A 13,771-nucleotide genomic window follows, 5' to 3' on the forward strand; every position below is an offset into this window, starting at 1 on the left:
CTAGGATTTTCATGTCAGGATCTCTTTAGGTCTTTCCACTTGAACTGGCCAGATTGCACAGAGATTTCACATATTGTTGGAATAGGAAGGTCGGGCTGCCAGGATTCAGTGAAAAGGAGGAGGACATTGATCTTTGTATCTAGTATGTACATATTTCATTTTCGAGTACGGTCCCTGCCATGGAGTGTATCCAGTGTCCTTCAGTTCAGAGGCCCCCTTTAACATACTCAAAAGAAATAAGCACACACTTACTAAAATCAGATCATATGTGCATTTGTAAAGAAAATTTACTTTATATTTTATTTGCATAACATTTTATTGTTTGCATAGTGAAAAGAACAGAGTCACAAGACTCATAGTCTGGCTCAACCACCAACTTGCTGTGTGAACGGGGTGACTCTCTTAACCTGGCTAAACCCTTATTTCCTCATCTGAAAAATGGAGATGATAATACTATCTTACAGAATTGCTAAAGACTGAAAGATTGTTACACTGTTTTCCTCTCAAGTAACTGCTGAAAATAATCTATACTTCACTATTGCTAACCTCTTGTTCATCATCTCAATGCTAACTGTTCTCAGTAAGTGCATTAAGACAATAGGTACCAAATGTGACACTTTAATTTTGAATACTAACAATAGCAAAAGAGAAGCAAACTCATAATGGCCCTATCCCTTCTTATTTTTAGAATACTGGTTTTTATAATACTTATTTATACTATCCCATTAGGAATTGAATTTTATTTAAATATTTTTTTTTCTTAAACCTACTCAAAATGAATACCTACATATGTGAAAAAAAACCAAGATTACACATGTAGCTGCTTTAAAGTTCCCCTCTGGTATAGTATAAGTAAAATACATATCATGGGCAGTTAAATACATCCCCCCCTACATCAGGGATGATAATATATATGAATATTAATTTATTATGCATGATCCCTAATGTAAAAAAAATCACAGGTATATTATACTGCTTGTCAAGAATACATACACATGGTAGTCACATCTAGACATACACACCCCTCTAACAATATTTCAACCATTATCAATATCTTCTGTATGACCCCCTATATTATAATCAAAAACTCAAAACTCCCTCTTAAGGCAATTCTGGATGATCCTGTATTATAAAATACTTGTGTTAAGCAAAACCGTGTGTATGTACTAACCCAAACACACTGCCTTTAACCCTTCAAAGTACTACTCTTAAAAGGTAAACAAAATTTTTATACATTACAAAAAAATTTAAGCTGCTCTGAAACCCTCCTCTGCTAAAAGTTACATATATCACACCACTCCAGCGAGAGATTAATAAATAAGGATTAAATATTCTATTTTACAAAAACATACAGAATGGCCAATGTAAAAGTGAAAAGCTTACTTGACAATTTTTTTTATCAAATTATGCTCATTAAGAAGGAATAAAACATGGTATAAAATAAGAAAACTATCACTAAATTTATCTCTCTGAAGATAATCACATGAGTTATCTAAAAATATCATGGCACCCTTGTTACAAACATTATTTTTTTAAAAGACTGTGTTTCCTGGAACTAGAGGACTATTTGTCTCATAGCTTTTATTAAGCAAACTTGATATAACCACCACACAGTGGCAAGAGATAGAACAGCTGTTTCCAGCTACAGAAAATATTGAATTCTACCTTAAGGTACAGATCATTTGAGATATAACCCATAAAAGTTAAAGTAAATCATAGTGTAGTTTGTACTGAACTTAAGAAATTTTTGCTTTCAATGGAGTATGGTCATTTTCCTGTCATTTGAGATCAGTTTTTGTTGTTTAGTAACTATTTTCATGTCCAGCCAAGATGTAAAGATTGCTGTGTGCAGTAGGATTTTCTGTTGGCCTACTTTCCAAAACGACAACCCTGCAATTAAACCAAAACAAAAGGCTTGTTTAAGAGCAAAAATAGAGATTGCATGCTTCACTCAAATACTAATATCAAACAAGGAAAGAGTATCATTGTTCATATTCTCATAAAGATCACAAGTGCACTGTCAAATTCAGCTTTACACTTTATAGCTCAAAAACAACTGATAAATTTATGAGTATAAAATACCGAAAACATTTGAGGATAGTCTCATTATCTTACTCCAACTAAAACCAAATTTGCCTACTCATATATGCCAACAGGAAGTAAAATAAAGCTTTAGAACACAATTGATTCTAGAACAACATGAAGGTTGGGGCGCTGACCTCCTGCACAGTTGAAAATCCTGTGTAACTTTTAACTCCCTGCAAACTTAACGATGAATGGCCTACTGCTGACTGAAAGACTTACAGATAACATGAAGTCTGTATGCTTTATGCATTTCCATACTGTATTCTTACGATAAAGTAAGCTAGAGAAAATAGTTATTTTAAAAATTCCAAGAGCAAAAACATTTACAGTACTGTACTGTATTTATTGAAAAAATCTGCATATAAGTGCACCCATGCAGTTCAAAACTGTGCTGCTCAAGGGTGAACAATATACACTATCAAGAAGGGGGTGAAAGAAGAACTTAGAGAAGAAAATAGGATCTAAGAGACACCCATCCGAACAGTGATTCTATGAGCAGCCGACACTGGAAGACCAGAGGTTTGTCATCCTCGTCTCACAACTGATGCCTACTACTGTAGCCAGTTTTGCTGCAGTAACAATTTTTGGTGGGAAAACAGGAAAGGAAAGGTATTTTATTAGTTGTAGAGGTAGATAATACAGACTTTGGAGAACAAAAACTAGTCAATTTTTTCCCTAAGATGGCACAGTTTTAGAATTTGTCTTTCATTTTGATCACAGAGACGATGTAATTCCTTTTAATTGAGACTGACTTCAGAAATGGAGTCAAATGTTTTCTGATACAAAATGATAAAAAATGTCAGGAGGTGCATATACTTTTGGGTTTATGTTGTGATAGTTAATAGAAGATAACAAACTAGGAACAAATGATAAAAATGAAGGGACCTGAAATATATCATGGTACTAGGGACATGAACAACTCTATTAACACACTTTGTCTTGGCGGACTATAACCATCTCTAGAATCAGGATCCTCACACTGGTGAAAAGACTGCTTCACCGAATATTTAAATTTTTCTTCTCTGTCTCAATAAAGACACAAGGAAATTTCTCTCAGTTGCCGAGCCCTCTAAGAATCCTATTTGAAACAGTTACAGGGTGATAATATAATTAAGAACACAACTACTGAACTCCTTTGGTAATGAAATTAAACAACCAAACTATTACCTGTCTGATCCCAATAAGCGGAAAACTCTTGTTTCATCTGAAATTTCCTGGGTAACCTATGAAAAGAAAATATCTATAGTCATACCTTCGTCCCCATATTATTTAAATCATAATTTAAAAACTACTTAGAGCAATTATTAAACATGAAGGTAATTTTTTTTTAAAGATTTTATTTATTTGACAGACAGAGATCACATGTAGGCAGAGGGGCAGGCAGAGAGGCAGGCAGAGAGAGGGGGGAAGCAGGCTCCGCACTGAGCAGAGCCCGATGCAGGGCTCAATCCCAACACCCTGGGATCATGACCTGAGCTGAAGGCAGAGGCACCCCATGGTAATTTTTGATAGGCTCAGTTCCTCAAATGAAATAAATTTCAGTAGGTTTTGTTTTTTGACTGACTTATTGGTAAGAAATAAATCAACATTTATAGAACATCTGATATTAGGTACTTTCCTTAGAACTCTTTGTGATATATATTATAATTCCCATATTATTTAAAACAAACAAACAAACAAACAAAAATCTAAGGCTCAGAGAAGTTGAGTAACTTGCTTAAGGATCATATAACTGGTAGACCCAGGATTTGAATTCCAGTTTGCTGAACTGCGGAGCCTCGACTCTAACTTCCTTTTCCTCAGTGCAGATGCTTGAGGTGGCACCCAGATCCCCCCTGACTTCCACAGAGCTGTGCTGGGCACTCCCAAATCCTCGTGTCTGACTGTAGTGTTACCTATGGTGTTCCTCTGCTCTATTTTCTCCAAAGCTGTAGAAGGTACAAACTCAGGTGCACACATTATTCCGAAGTGTGGGGAGTTTATACTCCTGGGAATAACACTTAATCAAAAGAGACAGCAGTTGGTATATAAATGCACTAGCTTCCCACCTTCAAATGAGTCTATTCTGAAATGTGCTCTATACCCTGCCCAGAGTGGGAACCAGTTTATTAATATACTATTTGTTGTTTTTTGCCCCTCTCTTTTTTTTTTTTTTTAAGATTTATTTATTTATTTGACAGACAGAGATCACAAGCAGGCAGGGAGGCAGGCAGAGAGAGAGAGAGGTGGAAGCAGGCTCCCTGCTGAGCACAGAGCCCGACGTGGGGCTCAATCCCAGGATCCCAGGATCATGACCCGAGCCAAAGGCAGAGGCTTTAACCCACTGATCCACCCAGGTGCCCCATCCCCTATCTTTCTTATAATCCTCATTCCATCACTTGATTTTTGGGATCTACTCCCAATAAACTACCCACACTTGATTCCTTGTCTTAGGCCAAGGTCAGCATTTGGAGGAGTCCAAGCAACAACAGTGTGGATCTAAACAGGTATAAAAATACTCCGTTATCAATGACTTTGCAGTCTAGTTGGGAGGACAGAACTAATAACCTTGAAGCAGGAAGTTAATAGTGCTATACTACATGGAACTGATTCTCGGAGTATTAAGTTCAGAAATGTTCCAATCATTGTCGTTGAATGGTTGAGCATTACTTGATGAATATCATAGGCCCAAATGAAGGATGAGGAAACAAAAGAAAGAGGTAAGCAAGATGAGTTTTTTTCTTAAAATTTTTACTAACATATAATGTATTATTAGCCCCAGGGGTACAGGTCTGTGAATTGCCAAATTTACACACTTCACACAACTCACCATAGCACATACCTTCCCCAATGTCCATAACCCTACCACCCTCTCCACACCCCCTCCCCCCAGCAACCCTCAGTTTGTTTGTGAGATTAAGAGTCTCTTATGGGGGCGCCTGGGTGACTCAGTGGGTTAAGCCTCTGCCTTCGGCTCAGGTCATGATCCCAGGGGCCTGGGATCGAGTCCTGCATCTGGCTCTCTGCTCAGCAGGGAGCCTGCTTCTCCTCATCTCTCTCTGTCTGTCTCTCTGCCTACTTGTGGTCATTCTCTGTCAAATAAATAAATAAAATCTTTAAAAAAAAAAAAAAGAGTCTCTTATGGTTTGTCTCTCTCCTGATCCCATCCCTACCCACTAAGCCCCCCACTTAAGCAAGAAGAGTTAAAAACAGGAAATAGAATTTGTATGTGATACAGTGAGAAACAGGTATTTTCTATAGATTTCTAACCACAGGAGTGACACACTGAGAAAAGCATCTAAGGACAATTAATTTTATGGCAGTAAGTAGGACTGCAGGTTTCATTAAATGCAGGGACCTGGTGACATTTAGTGACATGATAACTAGATAAAACTGACATACCCAAGTCAGCTGATTTATGCTGTTTTCTCATGGAAGCATTCTAACTCCAAATTCATGTAAGAGGTACAAATAATCCGTCACATATAAATATGAGCATGCATAAAAATAAAGGTAATTCAAATTGAAGACTTTCAGTTTTAAAATAAATCCCAAATGTGTGAGACAATGGTGTAAAAGAATTACAGAGGTACTCATATGAGTAGGAAATGTCTACATTAGTATCATCTTAACTATTAGGATTCCTTTCCCAAGGCTGGATGCCAAGTCCCTCTCCTGCATGAAATGTAGCCTGATTATCTCAACTAGAAGTGATTTTTGAAGACACTCCTTTCAAATCCAGACTTTGCCATTTATCTAGTCACGTAACTTTGAGCAAGATAACTTAACCACTATGTGCCTACAAAAAATGGAAAAATGAGGGCTCAGTCGGTTCAGTGTCTGCTTTCAACTCAGGTGATGATCCCAGGGTCCCGGGATTGAGCCCCGCATCTGGCTCCCCCAGTTTCTCCCTCTCCCTCTGCTGCTTGTGCTTCTTGCTTGCTTACTCTCTCTCTCTCTCTCAAATGAATAAAAATATCTTTTAAAAAAAAATGAGAATATGAATAGTACCTAACCCCACTGGATTATCGGTTTTAAATAAGCTAATACTTATAAAATTCCTATAACACAGATGTTCTAAATGCTTATTATTTATAATTATACCTCATTAGGCCTTACAGTGCTATAATAATAGTGTCTTACATGTTGTTGTACTCAATAATTTACTAAATGAGTTAATAGATTTTTCCTTAGTCCTGTGATCTAATACATAGTAACTTAGAATTTTAAATATAATATTTAAAAAGAAGCTATACATTTATTGGTTATGGAAAGACTTACCAACTTAAGAGAAGTTTAGTAACCTTAGCAATCATATTTATAAACTACAAAGTAGAGAACTATAACTGTACAAACTCAAGTTTGACAATCCCTTGTGGCCACTGAGAATCATACAATGAATACAAAAGAAAATTATCTGAAGGGGAAATACTGGCAATTTTGCTCTACCAATTCATAGCACTAAAGGCACTAAACAGAGTAATGTGGGTTCAGAAAGAAAATGCATAAAATGCATAAAATGTTTCGACATTTAAAATCTTTTGTGGAAATCACGGGAAGTGAAATGAGAAGCCTTACCTCATCTGATTTGAAGCTTTTACCCTGCATTCCGTGTTTCCAGAAAGCCAACACACTATCTTGAAGGCATACTAAAAAAGATTAGAGAGAACTGAAACTAAAAGCATGGAGTAATTCATTATACATTTCCTTCACTGTTTTAAATAAATACTAATGTAAAGCTCTCCAAGTGCTTGGTGCAAAATTCCACCGTCTAGACCATCAGTTCCCAGCATTTTTGTGGCTAAGCCATGCCTAAGCCCAAATAATTTATTGAGGCAGGGTCATGCAAGTTTTCAAAGATATATATAACAGGCATTCATTTAAACATGGGCTAACTTCTACTGAGCTGGATATCAACACTGATTTCTCTTTCATATGTTACCTTTTGTCTTAGATGAATAAAAAAATAAAACATATAATTGGGGTTTTGGATCAAAAACATGGTTATTTAAGTACTGTCACACAATTACAAGTAGCTATTAAGGAAGCATCTTTTATTTATACTTACATTTCCCTACTGCAAATTTTGTTTTAAAACATAAACCTGTCTTGCAATCCAAAGTGTAACCACACACTGAGTATTTATGATCTGGCAAGCCAGTTCTTATTCAGAGGGGCACCCAGTTATAGTTCTCACAGCTGCGGCCTTCAGTCCCCCAACCCCCACCCATCTCAGGCCTCTGGAGCCCCCTGGGCATTTGCCCTGGACTTGGGAGGCCCCATTGTCCACAGGATGGTTCACTGCCAAGCTTGCTCACCTTCCCAATGGCTTTGGGGCTTTGGGTTCAGGAGTGACCATGACCCCAAAGATCTATATGGCCACTGTATAACATGCCACAGCCCCTCTGACTCCCTACCCATCTCCCCTGTTCTCCTGGTGTGGCCTGAAGGTCTTGGAGGGAAACCTGTTCTTGTGCCTTGTCCATCTCTATCTTCTGCTTGGTTTCAAGCAGGCTTGGGGCCACTGAGACACCCTTATGGGGTAACTCAGAGGTTTAGAACTAGAGTAGGCAGGCCACACAATTTTCGGGGAAGAGACAGGCCCTTCCTGGCAGGGGGCTTCAGTCATTGAAGTGCAGACAGTGAGGGAGAGAGCCCATTTGATTTTGGAGAGCTAGCCACATACCCTACACAGTAAAGGTAAAGAGAGAAAGTGACCGAAGCATTTTGTTTCTTACTAGAATACGGACTCTGTAAAAAGTTAATATAAGAATGTTCTGGGAATGTAAGTTAGCTCAATAAAAATAAAAGTATATTACAGTAACAAATCACATGCTTTACTGTGACAAATAAAAAGACTTAGTTACTAGTTTCATTTTTAAAAGGTGATTTAAAGGGACTCTTTTTTTTTTTTTTTACCCAGGAGGATCTTCGTAATTATTTCCAAGTTCACTAGCAAGAGAGATGGTAGCTTAAGAGGAACAAACTTCTGTGTAACAATTAAAATTCCTTGAAAAATGTGACACATATGAAAAAGTTTAGGTACCAGTATGTTTCAGTTAAAATGAAAAGGAACTAAAGATCTATATGTCAGAATCCCTACTGAAAATATTAAATCTTGGAAATTGGTATGCAATATCCAGCACATAAATGAGTAAAAGAAGAAACTAGTTTCAAAATCCGTTTTGTCTGGTCATCTACAGAATGTTTAAGTTTCCTGCTTCAATAAATTAAATTTTCCAGTTGCAAGCAAATTACTTTTATTTAAAATGTTTTACACAGAGGGATGAATGTACTTTGTAAAAGGGCAAAATTCCAGTTGATAAATCATTAAAATATTTAATAGATAAAACAAACTTTCTAAATGTTGAGAAACACATTTTTTAAGAATATGCATTTAATTATGAAATACATGTATTTTTTATGGCCCAAATGAAAATTGCCAACTTAGTTTTTAACTATTTTTGGACTTATAGTAGAGTCATATCATATATTGTTCAAAATACTTCATTATGGTATTTTTTCATAAGTTCTATCATCCCTGGGAAAATATTTACTGACATATAACCAATGAGGATGCAAACAACAATAAAATATAATAATTTTTATCATAAAACCAATGAGTATCCAGAGTAAAATACTCATTGACAAGGAAGCAAATTAAAATGGCATTAGTTTCCAAGTCCTATGGGAAACTAGTTATTTATACATAAGTGGACCTAAAAGCAATTACCATCAACACACCAACCAGAACTTCACATGGCAAAGAATTAAAGCATATCTAATAACATTAATCACATCACACAAATACCTTTATGATTTGGAAAAAAACTGGAAGAACATAATTCACTTCATGCAGCAAAGGGAACAATGAACAGAAATTTAAAAAATGATTTCAAGTATTAAATACCCAGGAAACAATAATAGAAGATTTATTAAGATCTAGACCTGCACTGATACAGCAATTGGCCACATGTGGCTATTAACATTAAAATTACATTGAAATTTATTTTATTTTTAAAAGATTATTTATTTATTTATTTGAGAGAGAGAGCGAGAGAGAGCACAAAAGGGAGGTGGGTCAGAGGAAGAAGCAGACTCCCCGCAGAGCTGGAAGCCTGATGCGGGACTCGATCCTGAGACACCAGGATTATGACCTGAGCCAAAGGCAGTTGCTTAACCAACCGAGCCACCCAGGCACCCCAAATTACATCAAAATAAAAAAATTAAAATTATCAGTAGCCACGTTTCAAGTACTTAACAGGTGTGATTAATGACTACTATATTTAAAAGCACACAAAACATTTCCACATCATTGAAACTTGTGGACAACCCTAAGTATGGAATCAACAAAAAAATCAAGTATTCTAAACACATTATTAAAAAAACAGAGACCTAGGCAAAATAGGTGAAGGGGATGAAGAGGTAAACTTCCAGTTATAAGACAAGTCAATGGGATGTAAAGTACAATATAGGGAATAAAGTCAACATCACTGTAGCAACTCTGTATGGTGACAGATACTAACTAGACTTACTGTGGGGATCATTCCATAATGTATAAAATATCAAATGACTATGATATATATCTCAAACAGGATACTGTATGTCAATATACTGAAATTTCTAAAAAAGCAGACTTACCTACAGATTCAATGCGAAAATCAAAACTTAGCTCGGAGGCCAGTTTCTTACTTGATTTTAGTCTTCCTTGTAGATTTACAATTTTTACAAATTCTTAAAAAAAGAAAAAGCAAGTCAAAACTGGAAATGCAGATCTTCTAAAAATAAATGGAACTTGTTATGTGGATTTTATATGGATACAGAACAAATATTTTTAATAAAGTTCAACTATTTATTGTCATGATTCAAGTATGCCCACTGAAGAACTGTCATTAATATGTGTAAAACTGTAAACAGTAAAACTGTTTTATAAGACATAAAAGTGCCTTCTTTAGTACATACTATTTTTTTTTCTTTTTTTCTTTCTCTTTAGGATATACTGAACACTTACATTCTCATTTTTTTAAAAAGCATGATATTTCAAAGTGGCAAACTTAGTGCCCAAGTACTTAGCAAATGGGGTTGATTTTTTTCCCTTACCAATTATATAACATATGATAAGTAATATTTGTAGTAATCCATAACTGTAGTATATGAATAATATTGTATAGAGGTACACAGGAGCAACAAACAGTACTTCTCAAGGGTCATAATTTCTTATAATTAAACTCGGGATGGTGTGTATACACAAATCTATTTTTCACCTATTTGTTTTTAATTTAACCATCTTTAACTCTGACTTAGAACACACCCTTTCCCTGCATTACTTTCTTATCTACCATGATTTGTGATTATAGGCCTATCTCTACTGCTGCTTACTAAAACTGATTTATACTGTATAGCTGACAACTCAATTTTAAAGTATTCTGTTTCCTTAAAAAAACCCCAAAGCTCAAAGAGGTCACCTTTCCATTTACCTACAATAACTGGGAAATGGAGGGCTCAGCCAATCAAAGGTTTTTGACATTTTTAGATAAAATACATAAATTAACAAAATGAAAACTAAGCACAATTTATTTTCCTTAGATTTATCAGAAAGTTTAGGGATTTCAGCACTAAATGTTCAACATTATTAATATTAAATTTTGATGATTTACTTAATCACTACTGAACTTCCTACTTATTTGGATAAAAAAGAATTTATCAAATTCACTTAAAAGTAACAGAGTAACACTTCAATCTTACCAGTACTTAAAGAATCAAAAGTACTTAAAGAATTGATGATGGGTGAATGAAACAACTTAGGCTTTGGTTTACTTCTCTATAATATTAGATCTTTATGATTCTATAAGGCAAATTCACTACGGAAGTCTTTGGAGAATAGAAATTAGGACAAAAATACAGGCAAATTCAGTAACAGAACAAATTTTAAAATTTTCAAAATTGCCCTGAACACCTATGTACAGGTCCTAATTTAAAAATATTGGAATACTGCCAAGTTTCAAGTATAATTTTAAGTCTGGGTGAATTTTACCTTGCATGATTTACTGTATAAAAATAAGTGGGTTTGAAGAAGCAGACTTCTTTGAAAATTGAAATAATGCCTGTTGTTGAAGTTTTTTCTGCTTCTCAACTGCTTTAGTATAACATACTTCTATCACTAACATCTCTCCCTGCATCAAAAGAATCACGAGCAGCAGGTGAAGGTGTCAAATCTGTATGTTAGACTCACTTCTATAGGACTCTCAAAGTTCATGTCATACGACAAAGTGACTATACTAGTATAACCTTCTATTTTTTCCATTAATTACAGTGAGGTTGGAAAAAACCCTCGGTTTTATACAGAATTTTATAAAGAATAGTTTTATACAAAATTTTACCCAAGGGTTATGGCAAGCTGTCCTAATATGTTTCCAAGTAGGTCCAACAAAATAAAGAAAAAGTTAACAGAGAATAGTATTAACAAACAGATCAATTAATTACTATATCCATAGCCAATTTAGGTTTTTCATCAATTAAAAAAAGTCACCTTTAAAGCAGAAAAGTGAAAATCTTGAATTATAGTATAGTAGAATTAATTCCATTAAAAGATCTGTTATATCAAGTAGTATACTCGGAATAAAATTTAAAATAGTACTTACTATCTAAACACACTAAAACGGTATCTCTCTCCAACTGTGTTACATGAATGGAATCTAACTGTTGGCTGCCTTGGAAGGGGAAAAAAACAGGGTTACCGTTATATGACATGCTTTAAAAAACAGAACTTAGAAAAGAAACTCAAATTCTAAATTTTTTCTGTTACTTAAAACTAGTCTTTAAAATTTAAAAGAAAAATTATACTTTGTAATTATGTTTCCTTTCAAAAAATGTATGTAGGTCAACTTAGAACAGACCTAAGTCCTAAGCATAGCTAAAAGAGCTGAGAAAAACTCAACTTTGCATTTAATTAATACCTCAGCTAGTTATAGAAAGGCGAGTTATAAACTTAAAATGAAGCCACAGGTAAATATGGTGAAGAAAGTAAATACGTGCTATACAATAACTAGATTTTGCTGTGTATTTTATAGTAGCCAAGGTCAGTTAGGTGAATCATAGCATCTGAGATAGAAATAAGCCAGTAATTCAGAAAAGGCAAAAAGAGTAATGAAATTATGATCAGAGACAAACTTTCTTGGTGTTGGTGTATATGTGTGTATGCATAAGTGGGACCTCTATTAAGAGGCCAGAGAGTAATATAATGGACAATACTGTCAATGACATTTTTCCAGGAAGCAACTCTCATAACTTTGCTGATATTCATGGGGCTCCTCTAACAGGTGTGATGACATTTTGGTAAACAACTCATTTTAGGCATTTCAGTTTGCGTGAATGGTCTAGCAAGCACTCAGCAGGGGAGAGAAGCAGAGGAAGAGGCAGAAGGAGACTCGCCTCAGAGGAGGGAGCCTGAGGCAGGACTCGATCCCAGGACTCTGGTATCAAGCAAGACATGAGCCAAGGGCAGATACCCAACTGACTGAGTACCCAGGCTCCCATATAGCAGTTGTTTTTAATTGTATCTCTTTGGGAAGCCCTCTCCCTTAGAAACTGCACATTTGAACATAAACACAAGTTTTATATATTACTTTGGGGGTTTGTGGACCTTTCAAAAAGTGCAAAGTGAAGCATTTAGATCTACAGAACTGATCAACCATTGGTCCCTCAGGCAACACCCCAAAATATAGTTTTTCTCACTAAATCTACATACATGCATTTATTCAACAAATATTTACTGAGTGCTGATAATTTGCTAAGCATCACCCTTGGAGATAACGATACTACAGTAATAAATCAAACTAAGATTGAAAGAGTCTTGGAATAGGAGTTCATTTTAACTGTTAAAACTGTTGCCAACTCAAGGCCTGACCTCAACAATGAACACAGATGGGAGGTGGATTAACAATCATCTGCAAAAATGGAGAAGCCGAATAAGGACAACCTCTGCTTGAGGGTGATATGAATGATTACCCTTAAACAGAGTCCTGGTTCTCCTCAGAAAGTAATTTTGGGTCTGCCTTAATTTTAGCCTAGACAATGTTCAAAATGGGTAGAATAGTACCCTCTGGCATTAAAAAACAAAGCAACCCCCCCACCCCCACCAGGGGCACCTGGGTGGCTCAGTGGGTTGATCTTCTGTCTTCGGCTTGGGTCAAGATCTCAGGATCCTGGGATTGAGCCCCTCAGTGGGGAACTTGCTTCCTCCTCTCTCTCTCTGCCTGCCTCTCTGCCTACTTGTCATCTCTCTCTCTCTCTATCAAATAAATAAATAAATAAATATCTTAAAAACAAAAACAGAAACAAAAAAACCACAAAGCTCTCAACTCACAAATTAAAAAAAAGACTTACTAAATGTTTACCTTTGAGCAATGTAACCTCTTACTATATCAAACAGAGGAAAGTGGGTGCAAATACAGATAACTATATGAAATGCCTTGCTCTATACTACTATTATATACTAACCAGTTTAAAAAAAAAAAAAAGTTGGGTCTACCAAAAATGATCTTTGTTTTTAAATAAACTGATGTATAACTCTTCTTTTTAGCTGTAACTACATAAAAGAAACATGTTTGTTTGGGCTGTTTATATTTCATGATAATAAAACAATGTTATCTGCATCTTCAGGAATTTTGTGAGCCACATGACATCAGGTTGGTAGTTTAAAAGATTC

The 13,771-nt window shown here is 35.5% G+C and overlaps 1 protein-coding gene across 1 annotated transcript in view; it reads right to left on the minus strand.

Moving 5' to 3' along the window:
- Positions 1-269: 269 nt before the first annotated feature.
- The window catches only part of MAP4K5 (mitogen-activated protein kinase kinase kinase kinase 5), a 108,363-nt gene continuing 94,861 nt past the window's right edge, over positions 270-13,771 (minus strand). The window contains exons 29-33 of the mRNA XM_059373163.1: positions 11,706-11,774; positions 9,706-9,798; positions 6,643-6,713; positions 3,253-3,308; positions 270-1,890 (exon numbers count right to left, since the gene is read on the minus strand). Of these exons, the coding sequence (XP_059229146.1) occupies positions 1,803-1,890; positions 3,253-3,308; positions 6,643-6,713; positions 9,706-9,798; positions 11,706-11,774 (377 nt within the window). The 3' untranslated portion in view covers positions 270-1,802. The remainder of the gene's footprint in view (positions 1,891-3,252; positions 3,309-6,642; positions 6,714-9,705; positions 9,799-11,705; positions 11,775-13,771) is intronic.

This window comes from Mustela nigripes, chromosome 13, assembly GCF_022355385.1.
Source record: "Mustela nigripes isolate SB6536 chromosome 13, MUSNIG.SB6536, whole genome shotgun sequence".
NCBI lineage: Eukaryota > Metazoa > Chordata > Mammalia > Carnivora > Mustelidae > Mustela > Mustela nigripes.